This window comes from Citrus clementina, unplaced genomic scaffold (assembly GCF_000493195.1).
Source record: "Citrus clementina cultivar Clemenules unplaced genomic scaffold, Citrus_clementina_v1.0 scaffold_3, whole genome shotgun sequence".
NCBI classification, from domain to species: domain Eukaryota; kingdom Viridiplantae; phylum Streptophyta; class Magnoliopsida; order Sapindales; family Rutaceae; genus Citrus; species Citrus x clementina.
Genome location: NW_006262339.1, coordinates 3574682 through 3602623, shown reverse-complemented (window position 1 = coordinate 3602623; position 27942 = coordinate 3574682). Strand labels below are relative to the sequence as shown.

The 27942-nt window shown below is 34.8% G+C and overlaps 5 protein-coding genes across 8 annotated transcripts; 1 reads left to right on the top strand and 4 right to left on the bottom strand.

Moving 5' to 3' along the window:
* Positions 1 to 361: 361 nt before the first annotated feature.
* LOC18049801 (protein DETOXIFICATION 16) lies at positions 362 to 3385 on the bottom strand. Of its 2 annotated transcripts, XM_006439855.2 has the most exons (8): positions 3116 to 3385; positions 1900 to 2444; positions 1676 to 1762; positions 1531 to 1587; positions 1200 to 1438; positions 965 to 1083; positions 800 to 886; positions 362 to 714 (listed from the first exon to the last, which is right to left on the bottom strand). In XM_006439855.2, exons 1-8 carry the CDS (start codon positions 3383 to 3385, stop codon positions 655 to 657), a joined length of 1464 nt encoding a protein of 487 aa, XP_006439918.2. In that variant the 3' UTR covers positions 362 to 654. The 2 variants fall into 2 exon arrangements, with proteins under 2 accessions (XP_006439918.2, XP_024044889.1); XM_024189121.1 differs by lacking the exons at positions 1531 to 1587; positions 1676 to 1762 and having other exon boundaries at positions 3116 to 3307.
* Positions 3386 to 12618: 9233 nt separating this feature from the next.
* Positions 12619 to 15598, bottom strand: LOC18049800 (plant intracellular Ras-group-related LRR protein 9). The gene is made up of 3 exons (XM_006439854.2): positions 14375 to 15598; positions 13703 to 13869; positions 12619 to 13623 (listed from the first exon to the last, which is right to left on the bottom strand). Exons 1-3 carry the CDS (start codon positions 15104 to 15106, stop codon positions 12972 to 12974), a joined length of 1551 nt encoding a protein of 516 aa, XP_006439917.1. The 5' UTR covers positions 15107 to 15598; the 3' UTR covers positions 12619 to 12971.
* Positions 15599 to 15645: 47 nt separating this feature from the next.
* On the bottom strand, positions 15646 to 20845 carry LOC18049799 (C2 and GRAM domain-containing protein At5g50170). 3 transcript variants are annotated; one of them, XM_006439853.2, is made up of 9 exons: positions 19989 to 20845; positions 18248 to 19456; positions 17946 to 18128; positions 17583 to 17866; positions 17246 to 17362; positions 16797 to 17059; positions 16513 to 16684; positions 16147 to 16419; positions 15646 to 16035 (listed from the first exon to the last, which is right to left on the bottom strand). In XM_006439853.2, the coding sequence occupies exons 1-9, from the start codon at positions 20347 to 20349 to the stop codon at positions 15823 to 15825; spliced, it is 3075 nt and encodes a 1024-aa protein (XP_006439916.1). In that variant the 5' UTR covers positions 20350 to 20845; the 3' UTR covers positions 15646 to 15822. The 3 variants fall into 3 exon arrangements, with proteins under 3 accessions (XP_006439916.1, XP_024043591.1, XP_024043592.1); XM_024187823.1 differs by having other exon boundaries at positions 17673 to 17866; XM_024187824.1 differs by lacking the exon at positions 17246 to 17362.
* A 576-nt stretch (positions 20846 to 21421) lies between these two features.
* Positions 21422 to 23313, top strand: LOC112100263. The gene is made up of 2 exons (XM_024189197.1): positions 21422 to 21787; positions 22926 to 23313. The coding sequence occupies exons 1-2, from the start codon at positions 21644 to 21646 to the stop codon at positions 23079 to 23081; spliced, it is 300 nt and encodes a 99-aa protein (XP_024044965.1). The 5' UTR covers positions 21422 to 21643; the 3' UTR covers positions 23082 to 23313.
* A 1451-nt stretch (positions 23314 to 24764) lies between these two features.
* Positions 24765 to 25669, bottom strand: LOC18049798. The gene is made up of 2 exons (XM_024189196.1): positions 25424 to 25669; positions 24765 to 25307 (listed from the first exon to the last, which is right to left on the bottom strand). Exons 1-2 carry the CDS (start codon positions 25581 to 25583, stop codon positions 24883 to 24885), a joined length of 585 nt encoding a protein of 194 aa, XP_024044964.1. The 5' UTR covers positions 25584 to 25669; the 3' UTR covers positions 24765 to 24882.
* Positions 25670 to 27942: the final 2273 nt, after the last annotated feature.

The window sequence follows — 27942 nt, the reverse complement described above, 5'->3', positions numbered from 1 at the left end:
CCTGAAACCATTTGCATCAGTCCTATATATAATCTATATGTATATGTATATAAAATCTATATCCTTAAAACTAAAAGCACATGAACTAGAGCAAATGCAATATATATCTTATACTAGTGTATTGAGTACAATTCTTTTTCCGATTAGTAAAAAGTACAAAAAAATCCTTTCCTTTCATTGGCAATCAACGTAATTAAAATGGTTTTTAACAAGTTCACCAAGTCCAGGCACCTAATTTTGACTTGTAAATATCCAGAAGACCTAGGTATATATAATTAAAACTCTAAACCTATCCTACATCACCAAAACACAGATATAACGTTGATTTTGCGACATGGAGCGATAAAATTTCTAATTCTAGTGAAACGAAAGGTCTGGCTTTCCTGTTATTTTATATCATTTCATATATAATATCGGAGTTGACCATCAAAGTGCCCTGCAGTAGTTACAATCAGAAACTATCAAGATATTATCAACTAATAAACTAAGAAGATGCTGCTGGTATTCTGTTTCTATCCATGTAGGTAAAGTATAGATGAAAAGTTGAAACTCAAAGATAGCTGATTTCTGCACCATGCATGTTAAATGGTGGAAACTTCTTAGAAATAATCCCTCGCATTATTAAGTAAAGAACAAATTACATATTACACAGCTTTATGATGGCATTTCAGTTGGAATTCTGGAGGCAAAGACTCTATCCTTGGCCTTGTTTGCCTGTCACAAGCAAAGCAAGTAACAGTTAAATGAAAAGATTATAACACTGCTGGATTTGAATTTTGAAGGTTAAATTTTAGTTTACCTCTTGCTCCCAGTTTGTGTGCAGAGTAATGACTAAAAGCACAAATGCTTGGAGACCACTCCCACATATGATCCCCATCCAAAGTCCCTGCGTATATAAAATTAGGAATGAGTAATTCTTGATTCATGACAATTTTTACTTTTGAAAAGTCTATTGAATTCTTACCTTGGCCCCAAATTGGAAGACAAAAGCCAAATATACAGCACAAGGAAGGCCTATAAGATAATAAGCTCCTAGATTCACATATGCACCGAGCTTCTGCCAACCACACCCTCTAGCAACACCTACATCACGGTATTGTTTGAATAGATCACTTATATATCTCTAATGATCTTAGGATTATAAAATGGCATGGCATGGAAGAGAAAGTAACTAAATTATTTGGAAAAGAAGCTTGAACCTGAAAGTACACCCTGGATTCCATCCATGAAGTTGGATAGAGCAAGCACTGGCATTATGGAAGCCATATATCTGATTACTTCAATGTCATTGGAGTATACATAGCCCCATATGCCCCGAGCTGCAACTGCAATTGAGCTTAGCAATACACCCTCAGTAAGTGCCAAGATTATCACAATTTGTACTGCAAGACGTGCAGCATAAGGTCTTCCAGCACCTAATTCATTTGAAACTCTCGTGCTTTAAGGAAGCAAGCGAGTGAAAAACAGTCTATATCAGTTACAGCAGATAATTATTTTTTAAGTTTTCACAAGGCATACCTAACTAGCTACCTTACAGCACTGCCAAAACCAAAGGGGATTCTGAAGACCACTGAAATTGTGTTAAGGCTGCAGAGTAATTAAGCTGTTCAAAATCAGAAATGGAGGCCGAACTTGTGTTACTTGAGCTAAAGTAACTTCGTATTAGATGTCAAACCTGATCGACATCACTGATGTTTCTAGCTTGGGATTGGGAAGAAGACCCGACATCAGGACCAAAAACTCATATGACGAAAATTCCAGGCTGATAAATTAATGTCAATGCAGAAGCAATAAAATTTAATATATATATATATATAAATATATATATATATAAATATTTGTTGGACGATAAATTCATTAAGCTCACAGTTATCTGTAAGGAAATTAAATAGAACTCACCAGACCATAAGAGCTGAAGGAATTCCTAATCCAAGGAAGCTGCGGAGATTTTCCAGAGCCTCCTTGGAGAAACCAGTCCAAGTTTTCTCACATTTAGGGGAAAACTTTATATAAATTGCCAAGATAATTACATTTGTCCAATAAGAGATGGCATTGGACAAGGCAGCTCCTTTGTTACCAAACCCAAATCCAAAAATTAAAGTCCAACAAGAAAGGACATGAACCAATGTTGAAATTCCAGTGCTTAACATCAATGGCAAAATATTATTTTGGGTTTGCAGGAATCTGTGTTGGCACTGAAGAAGGCCATAAGGAAGGATACTAGGGATCAACCACCGAGCATATATTCCTGCATGGAATGAAATTTCTGGATCTTGACGTAGGGTTGTGAAAATTTTCCCAGTGTAGGCCCAAAGGACTGCTATGGGGATGCTTGAAAGTGAAAGAACAAGCATAGCTCTCAGCATGTGTACCCCCATCATACGATACTGTTTTGCTCCGAATGCCTGTCCACAGAAAGTTTCCACTGCACTTCCCATTCCCAGCTACTCATAACAATTAGAGAACAAAATTAGACATAAATATGTACCAAAACCTTCTGTATATATACCGGCGCAAGAGCAAATTTGGAAGCTTGACCGAACTCATAGATGTACGCATATGCATTCATTGGTCATTTGCAACTGTTGGTGAAAAGTGGTAGTACAAATTTCGAAGCTCTATCGATTCTTAGATCTGTGCACATGCATTTATTTCTGCATTGGTCGATCATTTGCAACTGTTACTACTGGTTACTTTCATCTCCATGTGGAGGCACGGAGATTTTTTTTTGTTTATGACTCATTGATTTAGCTACAAGGGGAGGTGATTAATAGGAAAAAAATAAATTAGATGAAGCATCCGGAATCATATATAAGTCAGCTATCAAGTATAGCCTGGCAGCCTGAGCCGGCTCTAATTACAACTTAATTATTGTGTAAAATCAGAGCTTAATTTTTTTCCCAATGTATAGATACATATTACTCATAAGAATCTGGAAAAATATTGAAGATTTTGAGGATCATAAAGAGTAATGTAACTAGACGTGACTCAAATAATTGAGAGACAATTAAAACGGTGGTACATGTATATAATGCATACGCAAGTATATGATTAAGTAAAGCGATAGGAAAAATAAAATTAAAATGATAGGAAAAGTAAAAGCAATATTAAATACCATGTAACTGAAGCCAGTTACTCCAGCGAAGGAAGTAGCCATGGAAGCACTTGAAAGGGATAGGTCACCAAGATGGCCAACAAACATGACTGATATCATTTGGAAGCTGTACTGTAAGAAGCTAACCACAACGAGAGGTCCTGCCAACTGCATTTGCCTCTTCAACTCTACTATCATCCCAGCTTTGTCAATGCATTTATCATCCTGCAGCGGCCTTTGATGAATTAGAGGTGACTCAAGGCTAGATTTGGATTCTTCTTCTACATCCATTTCCAGTTGCTTCAAAATAATTGACAGTGCAAGCTGGAGAAGAATTTTCTGGAATGGACGAAACTGTGTTCTAATTAATTGCACTTGTCAAAGCTGCACCAAGCTCGGTTGATCTACCATTCATTATTTATACCGGTGCTTGTTTTGTTCAATTGGAAAAATGAAAAATAATTTTTGGATCCTCCACATCTTTGAACAGAAACAGATTTCGAGCATGCGGCAGACTTTTTATTTTTCATGTGACATTCAATATTTCTACTGACAGAATTAAATTATTAAAATAATTTTAACGCCTTCTTTTAAGAAATTATTTCAACTCAATTTGTGATTAAATCCTTTTCAATGTTTTCATATTAGCAAGACACCATTAATTTGACTTTTGATCAAATGTACACGTTGCTTCAATATGATACTTGGAGTAAGTTTGATAATGCTGTACCTTTTAATATATATAATATCAGTTATGTCATTGAAATAATTAATTATCAAGAGAACAAGTAAAGCGTTTTTTTAAAGTATTATGAATTTGTGTTTTGTAAATTTTGTTGCTCAAGTGTTGCAACAATGCATAAGAATGAAATAGACATGATAACTAATTTTTGTTTTTCAAATACACATGTTTGTATTTATATGATCTCATTTAGATTCAAAGTTTAATTGATTTTTGTTTTGTTCATACAGTTGTAACTGAATAATTTGGATAGGTATAAATGCGGGGTTAGTATAACTTCTATGAGGATTTTTTTTTTTTAATTTTATTGAATGATGAAATTGCTTCTTTGTATGATAGGGTTTTTTTTTACTAAAAGTAATTTTAAATTTTTTTAGAAATGCCCTTAGGCTTTTTAAAAGCTCGAAATTCATAATACAATAGAAAGTCCAAATTAGATGCATGCGATGTAAATTGATTTTGCAGCATAGACAAATTTACACATAATAATTGAAGTATAAATTTATCTTAAGAGACATTTAGCCTCTCTAATGGAAACAGTAGTGTAATAAGATTATGGTTCATTTCTTCTTGTATAGTGATATCCAGAAAGTCCCAGTAGCATCCCTCGACTAGATGCTTATATGTCCAGTGCCCGAAAGTCTCAATACCCTTCTGTAAACGTTTTCAATGATACAATTGATATGATATTCTAAAAAATCGATGCTAAGTTTGGAAATTACACAAAAATGCTCATTTCTTTTTATGTCAAATTCGAACAATTATAATATTAGACTTCTCTCCGAAAGTTGATATTTCCTTGCACTACATATATCTCAAAATTTGTGGGTATTAATCCATATATGCTAGCTAAGTTTATTCAAAGGATTGAGATTTAATGTTTGTGATGATTTTGTAATAGTATTGATTCATTGTTGTAGGAGTGAATATATATCTAATTAAATGTTAACTGCATATTATTATAAAATCATTTCATGGTAAAAGATTATTGAAATATCAGAAAGAAACTACAACCAATATCTAGTCCAAATTCAAAATTAATACTACAATCTATCAAATAAGTCGTGCACATCGTATAAGTTGTGGTTGTGGTCGTGTAACTCATATATATATATGGAAAAATACATTAGAAGTACATCAAATATGTCATGTAGATCATGTATTAACCGAAAAAAAAACATTAAGAAGCACGATCACATACGAGTTATTAAAGTTGAAAAAGATATGAGCAGAATTGTTGTAGACATTTGAATTAATGTGTTGATTTGAGTGATTGTGAGTGATAGATTTACAGGTGTTAGTGGAAAAAAAAAAGTATACTCACATGAAATTATTTCTTGATATCTTCAAATAAAAGTATTTTGGACCTTTTTACACCGTCCTTGGAGTATCCAAGTAGATAACTAATTGTAGGGTATATCCACATGATTGTTGAACTATGTATTAGAGGATATTTAATTAAAAATATTTCATCTAGAACCAGATGTGGTAGTTATCGGTGGATTTTGTTCTTTTCATATGTTTGTTAAAATTTTCTTATAATTTGAAGCCTCTATATTGCACATATGAAAAATGTTAACCCGTACTAGATGGTTGTTCTTTGCAGAAAATTCGTTAATATATCAAAATTCTTTTTTTTTTTAATAGGCGTTACTCTGTCAATTGAAAGAGCTAAAGAGCAATAAAGAATTCGGAAGTCTAGTGAAGTATAGCTCGAATTGAGAACGATACAGATTAAAGGAGAAGTTTTTTTTTTTTTTTAAAAAAAAAGGTATGTCGACATAATTTGCAATTATTGTTCTTTCATCAAATGCCAGTAGTCTATATTCCATTGCACACAGAATTATGCAATGCGTGGCATGGGCATCTCGTTTTTTATGCTGAGGCAATTATTGTACGAAATTTAATTAATTAAATGTTCACTTTAATTAAAATGATCAATCGTCAACTCTCCTGCAGTGGAGAAATTAGTTTTTCAAATTAAGTAACGCAGATGCTATCTACTGCTGTCTGCTGATGATAAAAAAATGAGCAAGGTTTCAGATTCTCTGGTCATTATTGGCTCCAGGTCCAGGACCCATATATATATGCCCAGCTCAGCACTTATTATTATTTAGTTGCCCGATAACTCTTTTACAGAAAAAATTATTAATGTTGTCACAATTAAAGGTGATTAATCAACGAGTTACGATAGTAATTTTGCCGAAGAAGAAAAGGACACGCGCCATATATATCTTGACTAACAGTAGAAGAAAAATGAATGAACTGCGAAAGAGGCCTGTAGCGATCACAAAAATTAATTCCACAACTATCAATTTACGGTGAATGATGGAAACATCTCAATAAGAATCTCATTTTAGAGTATATTCAAAAGACTTTATAAATTTTACTCTTTACTTTAAATATCTATTTACTTATTTATGTGACAAATAAAAGAGTAAAAAATTATGATATTATCTAAAAGACTATTCAAATATAAATAAATTAATATTATTTTAATTAAATAATTATTTTTTTAAAGAAAAAGTCAATAGTAATCAAAGCACTTCTCTCTTTTTCTCCAATGAAAAGTAATAAAATATAAATTGAAGATGGAGAAATCAATTCTCCAAATTTGAAGAGAGATAATCATTTCTTATTTGAATAATATTAATTGAAGTGTCTTTTGGAGCCTTAAATATTGAGGTGGCTCTTTAAATAAGAGTCAAATAATTAATAAAATCTTATTTGAAGAGCCTTTTGGTGATGCTCTAAAAGTATTACCATTAATTCGTAGTATTGATTGACGGTTCATTATTTTGTCAAACATTTTTTAAGTAGGGATATTATCATTTTCTCACCAAATGTATTTTGACACATCATGTCAGTACCACGGTTTGGTAAAACCATCAATTTACCACCAAACGTTTAAACTGTTAGCATTTTCCCACCATTCCGTTAAAACTCAATTAATATGTAACGGAAAATTCATAAAAGATTAATTTTACCCCTAGAGCGTAAAAGACCATATAATTATCACACGAATTTAGTGGATGAGTTTTTTATTCACATCCAAATAATCTTTAGGAGAAAATTAAAAAAAAAATGGATTGTGTCCTTTGGTTAGGGCAAATTAAGAATTGGAAATTTTGGAGCAAAATGCCATAGGATTTAATTTTTTGAGGGGTTAATGCTTAATAAAAAGTATGTTAGTTTTGAGGTAAGATATTAAACTTTTAAAATGATAGGGACCAAATAATATTTAGTTGAATAAACCTTTTTTCGAGCCTTTTCACACGGAAAAAAATATTTATTTTTAAAATTTTTTAAAACTTAGACTATTACATTAACATGATAATTATATTTGTTTTTATTATTTTAAATTTTACTCTCACAACCATCAAACAATTCAAAATCTTTAAAGAAAATACCAGATAATGCTAAGTAAGTGAATTAACATTCTCAAATGAGAGTTCAACTAGAGTCTTAAATCTAAGTCACTTGTTGGTTAACTAAAACTTTAATTAAGTAAATACTTAAATATAATTTCTTAAATGACATAATTTTGTAGTTTGATTAATATTTTAATCTTAAATCACATAAAACTCAACTTGTTGCTGAGATAAAGCAAAAGCTCAATTTTATAAGCTCAAGTTTAATTACATGGTCTTTTACGCTCCAGGGGTAAAATTGACCTTTTTATGAATTTTTCGTTACATATTAACTGAGTTTTAACGGAATGATGGGAAAATACTAACAGTTTAAATGTTTGGTAGTAAATTGATGGTTTTACCAAACTGTGGTACTGACATGATGTGTCAGAATACCTTTGGTAGGAAAATGATAATCTCCCTTTTAAGTAATCAATATTATTGGCTGCATATCAAATAGTTTAATAAATGAAGTACGCAATCCACATTATTCTAGTATTTTAATCAAATATTGTATTGGGCACCATCCGTTGTCGGTCTATCACCGCTAAATCCATATTCGTACAAATTTTAAATTACTAAACTCACCTATAATCTATTATGAAATACTCAATTCTAAATTTAATCAATGTAAATAATAAATTAAAATTTCAACATCAACCAACACTAATTCTCATATTTAATTATGAAATACACAAGTCTATCAAATTGTGAAAGTGCTTTGAATTTAAGAAGGGGAAAAAAACTACAAACTAGTATCCAAAAGTAACAATACAATTATGCAAAAGAGCACTAGTGCACAAGAAACAATTATTATCTCATATTCTCATTCAACACAAGATTCAAGAGTTAAAATTCCTCATTTCGTTCACAATCATTAGCACCCATCGAACACAATTCCTACAATTTAAGATTAATATTTTCTAAACATTAATCCAAAAAATAAAATTATAAAAGTATATAATAATCTTTAGTTATATAATGAAATTAATTTGTATATAATACTTACAGTAAGTATTAAAATTATTAAAATTTTAAAAAATAATTGGAAAAAGTGCAGGTTGACGGAAACCTATGCGGGTATTTGTTAGATATTTGACATATACCAAACCTGCCTATAACCTAGTGTGGGTTTTAATTGTGATACCAAATCGGCTCACAACCTGTAAAATTACCAGTAGCGTACAGGTTTTGGCAAGCGGGTTTGAGCAAGTTTGCGGATCTACGGGTAACATTGCCATTAGGGTTGGCAATGAGACGGGATGAGACAAGATTTGTCAATCCCAGTCATGTCTTGTGTATGCAAGTGGGATAAAAAAGTCTTGTTCATATCCCTTTATTATTTTTTTTGGACAAAAATTTGTCTTAATCTCGTTCCGTTAAATATCCCGTCTCATCTCATTATCTTGAACAATCTCGAATGTAACTAAATAAATGTTGATTTTTTCTTTTAAGGATTATCATAATTCGATATAGCAAAATCTTGAATGACTACATAGTAGAATAATCAAATAATAGTTTATGCATGCATGTTCGAATATAATGTAACTAAATAAATTTTGATTTTTTTTTCTTTTAAGGATTATCATAATTCGATATAGCAAAATCTTGAATGACTACATAGTAGAATAATCAAATAATAGTTTATGCATGCATGTTCGAATATAATGTAACTAAATAAATTTTGATTTTTTTTTCTTTTAAGGATTATCATAATTCGATATAGCAAAATCTTGAATGACTACATAGTAGAATAATCAAATAATAATTTATGCATGCATGTTCGAATATAATTTTATACTAACATATTTTAGTTGCCTGTTTGTTGCCATTACACATTAAATTAAGACTCACGCTTCAAAAGTTATAAATTTGGACATTAATCAAGTTATATTTTAACCATAAAAAATATAAAAAATATTTTTAATTGTGTCTTTTTATTGACACTTCACTTTCTAATTATATTACTTTTATTATTTAATTTTAGTATTTAGGTTTCAACTTTGAACATTACTTGAGTTATAATTAATAATTTTTAGAATAGCCTTAAAATTATATCATTAATTGGATATATAAGATGGGAGGGGATTTTATAGTTAGTCCTCCTCCCGTCACATAAATAAAAGCAGGACTTATTTTTTGTCATTTTCCTATCCCACTTTAAATCGAAATGTAAAAACATATTTTAATCTCATCTTAAACAAGGCAGGATCCCATAGGATCCCAACATAAAAAATCGTCATCCCTAATTGTCATTCCTATATTTGATGCTCAGCTTAAAAAAAAATAAACTAGGGTGTGGTTTCTCACTTTTAAAAAAGTTACATAGTAAATACTACAAATACTATTGCGGCGGTACAGGAGTGCGGAAGTAGCATACACAACTTGCTCTCTTTGGTTTTTAGACTTTGAAAATGACTGGCAAATAATTCAATTGCTTCATATAAATGTCACTTTATCTAAGGAGATTTCAGAGTAATTATGTTGTACTACGCCTACTTAATACATATATAAAATATATGTTTTATTTTAAAAAATTACATTAATAATTATATTTAATTTATGCACACATATTATATATGGATTAAATGAGTAGAATATAATAAAGGTACTATAAAATCTATCTTTTTATCAAATGTGGTAATAAATTATAAAAAAAATGATAACCTAACTTTGGAGTTTGAACCGGCAGAGCGGACAACTTTGAATTGATGATGGTTGATTAGGCCAAGGCAAAAAAAAATTGAGTTAACTATAGAAGACAATAATAATTAAAGAGGGTTTGTGATAAGTAGAAACAGATCTCCCTTAACCACTTCAAAGATGGGATGGCCATATGTGTGCCAGCATCGCAGATAATGGAAAAAGAAGATCAAGATACCACCACATCCATTAAGAAGTTTTAACGTCACTACCTGTTATCTTATATATGTGAAAAGAGTCAAGTGATATAATTAAGCTTATAAAATATCTTACCTCTAGGCTCTTATTGCTTAATTGAAAACAAACCACGTACATTATTATGTTTAATTAATAAACTATTTTACGTTGTTGTCGGTGATAATATATATATAGATAAATGTATATATATTCAACCAGCTTGGAGAGCCTCATGAATATTATTTCATCTTCTTGCACTGACCGGCGGCAATACCTACTCCATACCAACTGCTTCCTTCCTTGGGACTCGAAAATGGAAATGATGTGGAAATAATTAAACTGGTCAGGCAAGCCGCAAGTGGTTTTCAACCACCCAAATTGATGATGCTCTGACTACGGACTTAACAGCTTGTTAATTGCATTTGCATGCACAATAGAGAGTAGACGTGTCGATAATTCATGAGGTCTGTATGTTATTTAATGCAGGATGTATGATATTAGGAATAAGATATTTTTCTTATCTGAGTTTTATTGATTTTTAAAATTTTTTTTATTATGTATCTTTTAATAGTAGTGTATTAGTAAGATTTAATTTTATTTATTTATTTATTAACAACAATCAACAATCGAATTATTTGTTCAGAACATAATCAGATCAGGAAAGAATCATGATCCATCGTATTAAGATGTATTATGTTAATAATATATTATTTTAATACTATATAATATTTGGTGTTATATTATTGAGTATTTATATATAATAATATTTTATATAATTATTTATATTAAATCAATTTTTTATAATTGTTAATGTCTTAAAGTTTTTATTTTATCTTTTTAAATTTATTATTCAAAATTTATAAATAAAAATATAATACTGACCCAGTTTCTGATCACATTTCGATATTTATTGATATCATTTTTTGTACCAACGAAATTATTATCAGTCAATCTATGCAACAGTACATGTATCGTGAAAATAGAGATTCCATTAGCCGTAAATAGTCAAAGTTTTGGAATTCAAAAATTTGACTGTAAACCTACAATAAATAAAATTTTTGTTTTCGCCAGTATATGCACCATTGCGTAGCTCTAGCAATGAAGATTCGCATTAATGGGTCTTTGGTCGAGTGAGAGAGTCCTTACACTTATAATATTGAATGTAATAGTTCGAGTTTTCATAAAAATATTTATGGAGGTTATTTACAATCATCCCTTAATTATTAAATAATTGAGTGGAGTCAGTGCATCCCTCACAAAATGTGAGTGGAGTGGACAACCCTCGAATATTTGAGAGAATTTAAAAAATTTGTGCAGTACTTCAGAGGAGTGCATGCCATAAAAAATATTTTAATTGTAGAATCTGTTTATAAATATTAATTGTAATACCTACAATCTTGTATAATAGTAATAAAAAAAAAAACGATGAAGATTCGCATAATACCCAACTTAAAGTCAATAGTTACAAAAATTATGCTGCCAGCAACGAATTGTTATGATCGTTTTATTATTGTTACCGTTCAACTTTACTAATTTCGTAACTAATTATATAAAATTAAATAAGTTTACTTGATTAAATAAATTTTATATATGCTTAAAAGTTAATGGCATGCAGCTTAATTCCTCACAGGTGTCGATAATGCGGCAAAAGCTGCACAAAGCCTTCAATTAATGATGAGGTGTAATGGCTCCATTTGTTTTGCTGAACATTGGATTCGTATCAATCAAAACAGGGCCACCAATTACAATTAGCCTATACAAAGGACATGTCAAACAGGGACCAATCTACGTTACAGAATCTGTAACGTACACACCAAATGGGAAGCAGCACACGTGTCTTGAGGAGAGAGAAAAACCGTGCAAATGCAGGCAATAAGAGTTGGCTACAGTTGGACCTGTAAGTTACAGAATCTGTAACTTAGCCAGCTCCGTCAAACAGGGCCATAAGTGTAACATCTGAATCACCCATGCAGCCACTTCTCCATTCTGATTTTAGAACGTAAGTCGAGGCGAGGCTTGACAATTTTTAATTATTAAACTTATGGAGCATGCATTTATGGTTATTTCAGCAATGCTAAGAGGATGAAGTTTTACATATCGGCTGTTTTATAGATTAAAGGGTTTGTTTGGTGGCAAGGTGCCTGGCTTGTAAGTTACTTTTGTTATTGGATAAAAGTTACTGAGGAAAAACTAATGTATATATGGTCAAGAATAAGTTTTTTTTTTTTTTCTTTCTTTTCTTTGGGTTAATTTATTAAACTATTCAACAATTACCCAAAAAAAAACAACAACAAAAAAGCCCAGTGGGCGTTACCAAATACCCCAACAGTTGGGCTGTATCAGAGCCAAATGGGCCCCAAGAATTAACCATCATCTGTGCTATATGGGGGTGCTAAGAGTTCGTAACAAGAATTGTGGCGTTATGCAATCGGTGGATGTTCACTTAATTTGAAACATGGATATTATAAGTCATAACTGTATTTCACGGAAGCGGGATTTCATTAGTGTGGTAGAAGGAAGGGTGATGAAACACTAGTCTCTTTTACATTTGAAATAAGCGTTTCAGTATATAAATATAAAAGCATTAAAACATTTTACTTAGCAGGCAACCGGGCAGATTTAATATTCTGCGAAAAGCTACATTAATTCCCTGGAATTAATCTGAACAAAAAAACAAATTTATTGAGAGATTCGTCTCTCTAAGCTACGCCGCATTAATTAATACTTCAGATAAATTATCGGCAAGTATATAAGCAGTAACAGAAAACCATCTCTTCAATCTTTTACGGAGTGTAAATTGCCCATGAAAAGATCTGTGGATGCTCGAGATATCCAGACCATGAAGTTAAAGCTGCTGATCAAGGCAAGGGTCCCTAGGAGAATTCCCACCTCCTAAAATTCCCGAGACATTTTCACCAACAGTTTTCAACCACGAGGTGCTGCGGGTCAGCCATCCAGTCGGCATCTGTTCACCTTCATTATTATTGCCTTCAAGCTTAAGCATGGATCGCCGCTCTTCCTCCAACAGTATGTCGAGCCACCTCTTTGCCATAAAAGTTTTGACAGCTCCAACCCCCTCCTTCACGACCTCCACAGGTGGGATAACCATAGGATTTTCTTCCAGGTTGAGCTTAACCAATTGGTCAAGCCGACCGAATGTATTCGGAAGAGCATGAATCTGGTTGTTGCTGAGATCAAGTTCTTTGAGGTTTGTCAGTTCACCAAAGGTTTCTGGAAGTTCTTTCATATCGGTAAAATTACTGGATACATTGAGGATCTCAAGGTTCGTCAACTTCCCAATTGTTGCTGGAAGGCCATGGAGCTCATTAAAGTGAGCATCCAGATGATGCAAAGACGCCATTTCACCTATCGAAGTGGGGAGGAAACGAATCTTGTTCAAAGGGACCAGAAGCTTCTGAAGATTCACCAACTCATGTCCAATATTAGTTGGCAAATAAGCTAGGCGATTGAAGCTTGCATCCAGCTCCACCAATGACCTGTGCATCACTCAGAACATAGAACAAAAAATTCTGATATCTCTACAGAGAACAAAAATTTAAGGTGTAACCAAAATACCTGCAATGAGAGATGGAATCAGGTAAGGCACTTAATTTGTTGCCCGAGACATCCAGGATCTTCAGATTATCCAACAACCCAATAGAGTCAGGCAGCGTCTCTAGAAGATTTGAAGCCAGATTAAGTTCCTCCAGATTCACTAATCCAGCTATTGAGTCAGGAATTACCTATTTCCCCCCACAAAGGTTCTCAGATATAAGAAAAAAAAAATTAAAATAAAAAGCCAAAACTGAAGGACATAACAGTTTAACACTAATTTATTTTAAAGCTCCCATTTCTTCAATTAGATCATCAAATTAAAACAGGGACATGCATGGATAGTGGATACGTTTACAATCTACACCTTCAGAAAAGATGGTTATCATCTCTTTAACAGTTTGCAGCACAAATTTCTCTACGTGCTTTGTGTGTCTCAATGTGAATACACACACAAACATTATTCAACCAATACCTCATTTACATGCAAACAAACAAAATTTCAAGCCGGGAAAGTCAAATAATTAATGACTGCAATCGTATAATACATTTTTTTTTTTTAATCTGTATTAATTATCTTATAGGCGTACTATAAATTATTGTATTTGTGGGCTCAAATTTGAAATCCATCAAAAAACTAATAAACACAAATCATAAGAGCGTATTAAAAAATTGAAATAGCAAGAATATAAAAACCTCCAGGTGATTGTTAGACAAGCTCATGAGCCTCAAACCAGCGATCCTGCCAAAAGCCTCGGGCAAGAAGCGCAGTCCCCTGGAAGACAAATCGACTTGCTCCAAAGACTTTCCGGCAGCTTCTTGAAGCAAACCCATAACCTCCTCATTCACTTCTTCCCTCACCGGAGGCACCTCCTCTTCCCCATTCTCCGCCCTCTCGTAGATCTTCACCAGCCGCTCCTCCGCCTCCTTCAGCATCTTCTCGTACGCCTCGTGCATGTCATCCAATTCCAGAATCTTTTTGCACGCGTTCTTCTCCTTCGCTGAATCCTCGCGGAGCGCCTTTTCCTTGTCCGCCAACTGGACCCGCCACTCGAATTGGTCCACGTCGGTCTCTCGGATCGAGTGCACGATGCCCTCTAACGATTTCGCGAGTTCGGAGTCAATCTCCACGATCCTGGCTTTGGTCTTATCGATTGTCTCGTGGTCGGGTCGCGGGCCGAGGGTTTGGAGCACGGATCGGGTCTGGTACACGTCGTGGATGGCGCGGCGCATGGCGGAGACGAGTTTGGGGTCGGACAAATGAGGCATTTGGTCAACGATAACGGGGTTCTTCTGGGATTGGGCTTGACCCGAAGAGGAGGGATCGGGCTGCTCGACATCGTATTCCGCGGTGGTTCTGGGTCCGAATGTGGGAAGGCGCTGCATGACGAAGGAGAGAATGGGGAATGTTTTCGGGTTCGGATCCATTGTCGGACGTTTTGTTTGTGATTACTGATTATTGATTAAGAAAGAACAACCGAGAGAGAGAGAGAGAGAGAGAGAAATGTGATAATGAAATATGAAATGGATGTTTGATTGAGGAGCACATACAAGTAGGAGGAAGAGTTCGCCGTTCGAGAGTGATTGGCGGTTTCGACGAGGATAACGGTATTGGCAGTTATGATTGTTACGCGCGGGTGACGTGTTAAATGGTGCATGGCCTGTGTTTGGGAATTGGGACTGTTGAAAAGACAATGCCGGCATCATTCCATTTGGGTCCTTTTTGTGTAACTACAAACTTTCCTAGTAGTAATCTTGCGCATCTGCGTTAGGATGGAATTAGACTACTTAAATCTTCTAAAGCTTACAACAACTGTAGAAGTAGCATGATTGCGGGGAATCACATTCTTCCGATCACGTAATGGACACACATCTTTGGATTGGAGGCCTTTTATCTTTCACCTTACAGCAACTTGCACTAGAAAATAGGAATCATTCCAGAAAATCTTGTGCACGAGATCGACAAATCTTACAAGTCGTTTGTTAATATTCAAATGAGTAAAATCCTATTGACAATTCTGTAATGAATTACAATTAAGAGGGGAAAAAAAAACCCTCCGAACATGTAAAGAACATTACGCAGCTATCCTATCTTTAAAGTTTTCCGTACAAGAAAAAGTAGCAAGATGGGACAAAAGTATTTGTCAAACAGAAGCATCTTGTTGAGTTGCAAACAGAATCTCTCGCTCAACCAGCTCAATCATTTCTTTCAGACGATGTGTAAACTTCTCCGTTATGTTTTGAGTAATTCTCTGCTGGAATTTGGTGCTTTTCAGCCACGATATCCCAATGTAAATGGCACATTTGCATGCATTATGAGCAAGGGGAGATTTCTCAATCTCATACCTAAAGTGGACCTGGATTCCAGAATACAACAGATCAAAATTATGTTTGGCAGAAACAAGAACCATTTGAAACAATGGAGAGTAATATTAGATATCAGGGGGGGAAAAAATAATTTCACATACACGGAAGTGGTCATCAAATGGAACATCGTGCAAGGACATGCCTTCATTCACAATCCAACCTTCACCACTTGCTAGTGGGGACTTTTGCTGTGTGCAGGTTACTTCCCCTCCAAATATTGAAACATGGCGGTTGAATCTGTAAGAGAGATGCCTTTCACAAACACCTGGCTTCACGGGATCCCATGGAGTAGTAATGTAATTATGACAACCGGATTTCTCCATAACTTGGTGCTCCAACTTTCCTCCATCAAACATTTCCATTAACGCTTTTACCTGCAAATTATCAATGACAACGACGCTAAAAAATGCATTGTCGCATGCTATGTCATACGAACTTTCAGGTTGAGAAGCGAAATGACTGCTTACACTAATAGGAAGTTCAGCGTTGTAAACCTTTGACATTTTTGCATCTTCAAAGTTTGGAACCGATCCACGATCTGCAGCCGTTGACATTTCTTCTTGAACCTGCTGCTCTTCTGCAATTTGTTCCTTCTGATAAGCGGTCAGCGTTCTTGATCTCCACAAGGCCATAATTGTCCTGGTTTATACCACGGCGACCCAAAAAATTTAACAAATAGATGTAATATGGCAATCTGTAAACCATGTTTATAACTATTGTATGGACCTGAAGTAGATAATCTCTCTAATACCTGGATGCATCATTGAATGAAACAAATGACTGAAAATAAAATCTAAGTCTGCCTTCCTCATCTTGGGACTTTGCACCATGCCTTGCATCAAGACCTCGTCCCTTCCACAGAATTATGACCAGTGAAGGGCTGCCAACAGTTGCCAGTGAGGGGGAAAGTATTTGAATGTCTTCGATATCCTCCCAGAGAAAGAAAAATTTGGTTTTATTTCCAAATAAATTTGCATAAAACCCAACAATCCTTGCAGATAGAAAAAGCCGGCCCTGTACCCCCCAAAAAAAAAATAATTGGAATATAAGTCGCAGAACTTCTTAAAATCAGCATGTTGTTGTGGCCATTGCAAAGAGTTATATTAATATTCAAGCATGACAGACATTTATTCATCACCTGAAATTCCTATGACACTCAAATAAGGTAAATATGAACTCGTAAAGTAACCCAAATAACACCTGTAACGGCATTTTTCTCTTCAGGTAGCATGTAAAGTCCTTGATTAGAAATTCTTCTGGTGGCAATGCAAAAAGTTTCTGGAAAGTCGAATTTCTATGAGGTGACCTTAGATTCAACTGTAAAGCATCCAATATGGAATTAGACAAATTTCAAAATACAAAAGAAGAAAAAAGTAAGCAGATAAACAGAATGTTCAATGGAAGAACTATATATTTACTAAACCTATCCAGATAGACAGAGAAATTTCTTCTCTAGATAAATGAGTTGTAGGATTACACAAGAATGAGGTAACGAGATGCTATCTCAGATGAACATGAATGTAACGGGACTGGTTACCTTCTTTCCAACTTCCTTTTCCATCTTTGTTAGGTATTCCTTAATTGTTTCAACTCCATTGTTATTTTCCAAGAAGATTCTCAAGTGTACCTTTGACTGAGCAGACTGAGCAAGCTTCCCCTCAAGGGAGACCCACATATCTGCCAGCTCCGTAGAAGTGTGTTTCAAGAAATTGATCTCAGCATGCCCTAGTGATGTAGCCTGATCAAATGGACCATCAAAATCAAAAACCTCAACATCTAAAACTGATGGTGGCTCTTCCATGGCATCAAACTCAAGTATATCTGCGTAACATCATCAAAATGGGTGAACAAACAATAATCAAAGAAAAAAAATGGTGACATAAGCAAGAAAAGGCCCTACCATGCCATTGAGGATCACAAGTTTGAAGCTGCACAGAGCTTGTTCTTGTCTTACCATTGCAGGTAAAGACGACATAGGGATCTGATAACCCTGTCATTTCCAAGGATGCTAAATTGACCCCTTCAACTAAAGCCACAGTAAGAACCCATCCATCACCTTGAGCTTTAACACCATGATCACTCCCTGTTGAAACAGAAGGGTAATATAAGTGAATCCAGGGACAGATAAATGTGATACCGGGGGTGAGGGTGCTTTATTTTGAATTTAACAATACTATAAATCTGAGGTACTACGGTATTTACCTTTTCGCAATCGAGCTCGTACAAAGTGTCCAACCATGTTAAAAACCTGCTCCAACTGAATCACTAAAATGCCACATGAGATGAGCTCCCCAAAACTGTCTGGCAAATCAAGTCCATAAAATTCCAAACCTTGCCTTTTGCTGGGTTCACAGAGTAGAATGTGCACTACAACATACAAAATCATAAAACCAGCAGAAACTACAGTGAAATTCCAAAAGTACTCAGATGCCAATTCCCAATCTGACTGTTGTTCTGTTTGCAAAGTTGCCAGCATATGATCTTTGTCTGATGCATCTTTCGAATCTAGAATCTTAAGATTCTGAGCCAGCAAATTGGCAAACTGCTCGAAACTCTCCTTGAGCCCCTGTCTGGCCCCTCCTTCAATCATGCCTCTCATCATTGTGCTTTGGTGAAAGTCAATGCCCCAAGATATTATGAGATGGCTTGAATCTTCTCCTGAAGATAGCTCTGGTCCGGGAATTATTTTGTATAACAACTGTACATTGAAGGTATTCCCATATGGAACATCCGGTGTACTTACAGTTACCAAGATGGCAAATTCCTGTCCGTTAGCTTTAAGATAAGTTTGCTGCTCTGTGGCTTTTACAGCCTTAACTAACTTCGTTGCAGCTTTCATGTAGGAAACAGCTCGTGTTAAACAGGTCATTTCACCTGATTTCCACTCCCATGGCCCCTCTTGGACATCTTTTGTTCCCTGAAGTTCTGCCAGGTCTTTCCTGAACTGTGAATCAGGTGCAAAAAGAAAAGTATTAAGATCGCACGGGGATACCTGGTATAATTGATCAAGAAGAATGCCTCCCTGGAGGTTTTCAGGCATATCTTGTTCATTCTCTCTTGACTGCATCATCTTTGTAGCTTCTTCAAAGTTATGACTGGGGGGATGTTCCTCCACACAATCCTCGTAATCAGATGGGGTACTGGATAACTCTGAGGAATCTTCAGTTTTCAAACCTCGATCATTCTTGTTAAAACATTTCTCTAAACAGCTTACCATAGCCTTCATTAAGTGTTTCCCTTCTGTTATATCTAAGCGTGGAGCTTTCGAGCAAGATACATCAGGAGATAACACACATGGATCCTCCAATTCTTTGGACTCATTGGAGCTGACATTTGAATGTAGGTAAAGGAGGCGATTAGAAGAAAGATTGTGGCCCTTTCCATTCAGGGATATTGTGAGGAGAATTTTGCCTGCACACAATGGCTGAAGATCTTGTAAACTCAATAAGATAACCTCTAAATTGATAGTTAAAATTGCAAGCGCCATTTCAAAACGCTGCTTCTGCAGATTTGATTAATATACAAGCAGCTCTGATAGAAGATCAATGCCAGAATATTCCAGAGTAAGCAGCTGAAACTAGATAACAATTGAGAAATTGAATCCAAGTGGGAACAGATTTCACCTATCGCAATTTCTGCTATTCCTGCTAACAACAGAGTTCACATATTGCATGCAGTTTCCGCAGAGTGAACCATGGATTTTCAAGTAGCGTCCATTGCAATTCTTTTGTTGTTATCACATGAACTATGTCATTCTACCATAGGAGAAAACTAAGGACACCAAAGAATGTAGTTCCTAAAAATTTATTCAAGTTTCATTTGGACTTTCTAATTATTCAGTTGTTCAATGCTTTACAACAGAAACATTACAAATATTCCATTCCTAAAACCGGAAAAACACAACCATAGAAATATGAGCACAGAGAGAGAAACACACACTAACCGCAATCTTTATTGGTAAACTTGCCAGTCTTGGGAGTTTCAAGAGAAAACCAAGTTGGCGGCAACATATGATTATCTTCAGCAGCAATCGAAGAAACCGGAACCCGAACCCGACCCATCAACTCCCCGGAGCTACCGAACAAGCCTGAATCATCATTATGCTGAAACACAGACACAACCAACTCTTCATCATCGATATTATGCACCCTAAAAACAAACTCTTCATTCCAGACTGGGTTCGTGTTATTTTTCAAAATCCTAGACTTAGACTTGTGCTTGCCAATCTGAACTTTCACATAAGAATCTTTGGCAAGCAAGTCCTGCCCTTGTAACACATACACGTATAACCTCGTGGATACCATAAATGGCAAAACATAAGTGGTCTTCTTACAAGTTTTGAACAAGAAAAGGGAAATGGGCTGTATTTATTGTAAGTTGTAATAATAATAATAATATTAAAGAACGGTGCAATGGAGAAGAGAGAGAACACGAGTGAAGATGAAGCCATTCAGGAAACGTGGGAGGGAGTTAAAAAGGACACGAGGGAAGTGAGGTTGAAATTCTAAATTCTAGCATAGAAAAAAAAAAAAAACTGTACAGTTGCCAGTATGGAAAAGAAAATCGGTCGGTTTTGTTTTGGCGCATTGGCTTGCGTTTTGGGAAAGGTCATTGTGATGACTTATGATCAGAAGCTTCGTTTTGCTTCTTCAAAGTTGTAAGTTATCTTCTCGTACTTTTCTGGGTTTCTTTCCGTTATTTATTAGTCGTTATTGGAGACTTTTGATGATTGGAACGAGGAACAATTGGAGAGATGAGGACGGAGACTTGTACTGCTCTGCCTTTTCCTTGTGATTTTGGGTAGCTGCCCTCAAACACTCATTTTACTTTTTTTTAAAGATCAAATAAATAAGCACAAGGTTTATTAGGCAGGTTTTGTATAACTTGGGGCAAAATTACCTTCTTTACGCCACATCTCCAATTTCTCACCCAAATTCCTTTGAAAAATATTGAACACCCCCTCGCACCTCAATGGCAATTAGTCAATTTAATTTGGGAGAAGAATGTTGTGTGATTTTTTAATTAGGGATGTGGGTTTTATTAAGTCAAAGATAAATTAAAAAATAAAAAATGAAATTATTTTATAACGTTTTAAAATTTGTATTGATTTTTTATCTTTTAACTTCTTGACTAAAATTATATATGTACGTTTAGTTTAAAAAAAAACACAAAATTTGAACTGGAATCACCCATGTGATAGTAATAAAAAATATATTTTTTTTAAAATGAGAAATATCATATTGCATACTTATTATACAAATGAAATTGACTAATATAAATTTTAAATGATAAACCATCTAAATTCCAGAAGGTTATAAATTAGCCCGTTTTTGACCAATTCTTGAGATTCATGTGTAAATATCTAAATCTCATTTAATAAAGGTGGAAAATAATTTTAAAACAATTGTGTTTGGAACGTAAAGTTACTCGGAATAAAACCAATACCACAAAAGTGGAGCGCATAACCTTTTCCGGCGCCTGGGGCAGAATAGTTCTATCCCACACGCCAAACAAACGCACTAGCGGCGGTCTTTGTCTTCAACAGAAACAGCCAGAAACGCACAGCGACTTAGAGAGTGAGAAGCGGAAGTGAGAGACATGTTACAGTTTCCGGCTTTCATGAGGCAGTACCCGTGGTCAACGAGGACGATTCCGACGTCGTTTTTGCTGCCATCTCAGTGGCCCCAACCTCACAGCGAAGAATTCCTCCTCACTCTGGAAGAATCCGAATTCGAAGAGAAGGTATATTTTTGTTTTCACTCCTCGATTCAATTTGACTGTGCCGTTTTATGATACCTTCTATTTGCTCACATATGATTCGACATTTTTTTCATGAATTTAATTCATAATACTCAAAATTAACACACCTCGATTAACAATAAACTCGATTCCTATGAGCTTGGAGGCTTTAAATATGCGATGGATAATCGTAATTTAGCAGAACAAACGATAAAAGTGTTCTATTTTGCTTTTGTCAACTAGAAATTTGATTATGATTGGGAATGATTTGGAGTTGGACATGAAATCGAGCTTTGCCTCTAGATAGATTGATTAGAGACACTAACTGATGATATGAATGATTGTGGATGTATAGCACTGTAGGGAGCTTTTCCGAAATAAATGAATGAGTTAATTACTGCAGCGATGATCAGATTGAAGTCGAAGATTTACACTATTGCACCCAGCCCTTTCATTCATAAATTTGGAAAAAGTGCTATGAAAGGGATGCTAAATAAAGAGCTCATGATTGTAGGCATTCTTAAGTGCAAGGTGAACTTCATTCCATATGTCTGCATTTTCTAAGTTTTCTTTAACTATATTGGATTCAGGGGAAGACAAGCAGTTTAATTTTGATGTTCTTCTACTTGGAGATGTTATGTATCCTAAATGTACTAGGTTGGAAACTCTCTTAAACAATCTTTGGAGGTTATCGCATCTTTAAATGCTAGAATTTGAATGTGGTGACAGATTTTTGTGACAAGACATGATTTTGAGGTCCATTGGAGATTTCTACAGCCATGGTGTTTACCATCTTGTCGGCCTCTTTTTCATGCTTTTGCTTCAAAATCCTGATCCTCAAGTGTATCAACTTTTGTTGGTCCTTTATAAGAAGCATTTCTGAAGGGAGTAAACTCAGAACTTTTTATGCTGAGATGGTTCTTAACTAATCCATGGCCATTAGGATCTGGAAGTATCAAAGCTGTGGTTGTGCCTTTGTCGAATGCTAAATATCGAAGTCAATATATCAGGAGCACTAGCAGACACTTTCTCATTCTCTATGATCACTATGTGCGCTGAACTATTTTTTATGCCATTCATCCCTTTCCTTTCCATTCCTTTATGATTTACTTACTTATCATTCTTGTGATCCATTTGGCAGTGTAATGAAATCAGAAAAACTAATAGCAACCTCATTGTGATCGGGAAAACCACGGTTGATAATGATAAAGAAGACTTCGATAATGATGCAGACGATGATGATGCTGACCATGGAGATGAATCAGAGGGTGAAGAGTTTGAACAAGAGACTGCTTGAAGATGCTTTCATGACTCTGTTCTTCTGCTTGGCGTTCATTTTAGAACACCATGGTTACACTGTGCACCAGGTTGGCTGCCTATGCCATATAAGGTTGATGTAGAATATTCCCATGAAACTTTGCCTTGCATACCTTGTTACATGCTTCAGTTGGTGTCTTCTTTATGGATATTGTCTTTGAAATGACTAGCATTGGAGAAATGATAAGAGAGGATGTAGTCATAATTTCATATATCAGAATTATGGTAAAAAAAGGAATTATAAAATGATGTCTCTGCTTGTCAACGCTCAACCGAACAGAGAAGAGGGGTTGACACTATTGAGCCTTTCAGGTCATTTTGACCCAAGCTTTTCCAAGTTTTGGAGTAAAGAATCCTAGCGTTGTCAGTGGTCACCATTGTAGCCAATTTTCCTCGGAACAACCAAAGGAAATTCATTGGATTTTTTTCTCTTCTCAAATGACGTTACTTGGAAAGGGAGCTAGAAATTTTTATTCTGGCGCATATCCTTAATCTCTAATACGCGAAGGTATGAAGGATTTGTTGATGTCCAAATTCTCCCCTTGGCCTTCGAATATGGAATTTTCTACCAAGTGATTTGATAGTTTCAATCTTCCATCAAAATTGGATACGAAGACTTAATCATCAGGTCATGACTAAATGCTAATCTTGCAAATTTCAGGGTAATGAAAAGAATCTAGTGAAAATTCCCCTAACACGTAGCTCGTGTGCTATTTAAAGTCAATATACTGCTTTTCATCCTTTGTTTGTTAGTTAAAACATTCTCAAGTTAAAGGCTTCCAAGTTGCCTAAGGGGGCAGTAGGGCACCACAGTGTTGCCATTTCGCAAGTATTAATCTTTTTTTTTTCTGATTCCTGTTTGCTGAGGAGAAGCCTATATTCTTTCTTCAGATCCCAAATTGCTGTCAACAATGCCAAGCGGCCACGTTGCCTTAACTTAAGCAAGTGGCAATGCTAGGCGTTTTCATTTTTTTTTTTTTTAATTTCATTTGTTCGTATAATATTCTTTTATACTTTCCTGATTTCTAATCATGTTTCGTATGGATTACGGCTTTTGTTTATTCAATTTTTTTCTTGGAGATTTGAGTTCCGCTCCCATCAAGAAACTTCAAATTCAAAGTATGTGTTATAGTACTCCCTCGCAATTTCTTAATGAGACTTGAGTCCACCGCCCCCACCAAAAACTCTCCATTGTCGTATCTGCAAATGGGAAAAGAAAAAGACCAAATCAATCAAAACATAAATCAACTAAAGACTTTCTGACCAGCCAATGAGAGACCTACACTTTTCAAGAGTTATCATACGTGTAAACAACTTACCCAACCGAATCCTGTACGTGTCAATTAAGCCGTAATTTCCGTTTGACGCAGCAAGACCATTAAATCAATGCTTACTAGGTTTGCAATCTTATTATACCCTGTAACGGCGTATTAACGGCAGCTTGGCACAGTATATAATCACCAGATATCGTCAACGGACCCTAACGTCGACATCTGTGCCAAACACACAGACGTTAACCACCAAACGAATCGCACAGATTTTGGGACAATTGCATACACCGGTATCGATTTAAAAGTTTCTTCTGAAATTTACAATCCTAACGTTTCGATTACAAAACAAGAGAGTCCAAAAGCCGTCTCAAAACTAATCGGTATTTCATGAATTTTTTTTTTTTTTTTTTGTATTTCCATATTAATGATTTTTTTAAAAAAATTATCTACTGTATTGCCTTGTTCATCATTACGACTATAAGCGCTCTGTAAAATTTAGGGCTTTAAGTCTCAATGCCAGTAGTTATTGTGAGGACCATAATACAAGGACCTAGGGGTTCCTTGAAGGTGGCAGGGATAGTAGCAGACTTTGCCGGATACAGGACAACCGTACGGTGGCGAAGAAGGCTGACAACGATATCCAATCGACGGCGGAGAAAAAGGGCGAGAAGCGGAGCGATGATTAACGGCCGCGACCGGCTGCTTGGTTGCAGGAAGATCCACGCTCGCAGGAGGCGATACTTTCTTCAGTGATGCTGGAGGCGATAAAATTGCTCTGATCTTCGAAGAAGGCGCCGCGCGATCGTATTCTTCAATGAGATTAGCTAAATCGTCGTCGGACTTGATCGAGATTAGGGTTTCCAAATCTCCGTTTGGTAACTGACACCTCAACGTCACGGAATATCCACAGAACTCTCCTAGTTTCACCATCAGCTCTGAAACAATTAAACAAAGTTTAGAAAGAGAAAAACGTAAAAAAATAAAAATCTAAAAAACTGAAAATAATTAAATAATGCTGATAAAGAATAAAACGTGAATAATCTCAACTAACCTGCAAAGGATATAGAACGCTCAACGGAGAGGACTCTGGTGAGGCCGCCTACGTAACGAAGCTGGCCGTCCATTGAACGAGGAAGAATCTTGCCGCCGTAACTGCACAAAAACTTTAAAGTTTCTGCTCTGTTCTTTGATTCAATGACTCTCACCACCATGTTTCTTTTGTAATTCGATTTGATGGAGAGAAGTAGGAGAGGAGTAAGAAAGAGGGAGCGGAGGGAGAGTTGTCTTGTTGAGGCTTGAAACCTTCGGGAAGTATGTTTGCGGAGTATTTATAGCGGGGAAAGGCAGGGCGGCTGACGTACGTGCGGGACCCACACGCTATGGGGAAGGGGGGTGGTTATTCACTGTTGGAAATAGGAAACCAAAGCAATTCCGTTTCCGTTCAAAATTCGGATATTCCTTTCATTTGTTTGGCTTGAAGCCCGAGAAAGTCCATACGCCGCCCAATCACGTGGGGACTTCGTGTTCATTTGAGGTGGTCCCCACAAGCCCGCCCCCCCCCCCCCCTCCTTTATCATTGTTTGTCTAATAGAGCAAAACTCTTTTAATGAATACAGTTTTAAAAGCCAACTAAACTGAATTTATTTTTCTCGTATTTTTCTGGTTTTTTTGTTTATTTTTATTTTTACCCTTTTCTGCTATTTATGAACAAATACATTTGGTTTCTAAATTGAGTTCTTTTCTTACTGAATGCATTCCCTTTCACAAGGGAAAAAAAAAAGAAAATTTTAAAGAAATAGAATATAAAATATATAATTTTTTTTTAACAAATATAATTGTTGTTTTGGCCCTTCTCTCCTTCTAGGCAACACCATGCTTGATTTGTTACTTTTCTAGTTTCCTTAATAACTAACACTTAACTACTCCCTTGTTGTTTGACAACTTATTACTTAAATGGCAAGAATTGTTCAATAGGCACATGTACCTCTTAATAATACACTATTAGATGGTGTTGAAATTAACATAGAGCTTGTTTGGTATTGTTTAAATTCTAAATAAAAGAAAAGAGATATAAATTTCATTTATTTCAATCTAAACGATATTTCTTAACCATTGTATGTATTTTATTATGAGATTCAATGAATGAGCAATGGTAATAGATCTAATCTCATTAACTTCATTTAATTTCTATTCATATTAAAGATTTATACACATTCTAAATAGTATAAAAGAGAATTATATTTTATTAATTTCTTTCTCAGTGATCCTCCCTAACTATTGTATTTATCTCATCATACCGGAATTCATTTAGAATACAAGTGAAAAGTTACAATTTTACTAACTTCATTATTTTCTATTTCATAATCAAATTTTATCCATAATCTAAATAGAAGAAAAGAGTACTAGATTTCATTCATTTCAATATCAATCGTATCTTGTTATTACTGTATTTGTTTTGTAGTGAGATTAAATGAGAATACAATATTTTCAACAAAAAAAATGAGAATATAGTTGTAAAAGATCCAATCTTATTAACTTCAAGTCTTCAGGCTAATAATCAAACCAATTAGTTATCATATTAGAGATGACTATTATGGCATTTGCTATGTTAAAAATTAGAGTATGATTGTGACTAAATTCCAACTATTCAGTTGGTCGAACCTTCACCCCTTTCTTTTTAGGGGGATTATCAATTTCCTCCCTATTAAAATTACTATAAAACACTTACTCTCATACTATAATGACCAATTACCACCCTATCATTATAACAGAAATAGAAAACAAGGATAAAAAGGTCATTTAATTACTATTTTATGAATTTTAAGTTCTATTCTAATATGTGATGTAAAAGATTAAGCTTTAACACAGAAAAATATAAGTCTAGATGAAAATAAAAGTTTTTTTTTTTAAATAAATTTATCCAAAGAGTAGGCTTTTCATCTTTTTTTTCAACTTTATATGCGTTAGCTAAAGCATGTGGAGATGACTGCATTGCCAATCAAGGTTAGTGAATGGTTAAAAACACACATTTAGTACAAGTAAAAATTTTATCTTTGTTTATTGTTGTTTGTTAATGGTGGGGTGAATGGGTATTTTTAGAAAAAAATTTGTGATAACATATTTAGGAGAAATAATACAATAACCTATAAATAATCTAGATGCTAATAGTGTAATGGGTATTCCCTTCTTCTTTTTTTAATGAATAATTCATTTTATGTTTTATTCAGTATAGAGATTTATGTTGAACTGGGGAAAGGAAAAGCTGGTTTTGTTTTTATGTTTTTAAGGTATTCTCTTTAAAAAAAAGAATTCATTTTTTTTAATTGTTATAGTTATTTTGATTCATGTGCCTGAATAAAAGACAAATGTTGATTTTTTTTAAAAGTGTTATGACGTGAATATTTATATGGAAAAAGCTATTTCTCCCGAATTTAATCCCGAATCGCGCCCCAAATTAGAAAAATGATGTTGTTTTTATTAAGTTGAAAACGCACCGTTTTTAATTTAATCTGCATCAGAAACCACACGCACTCTCTTACTTTCCTTTTGACAAACCACAAACTCCAACAC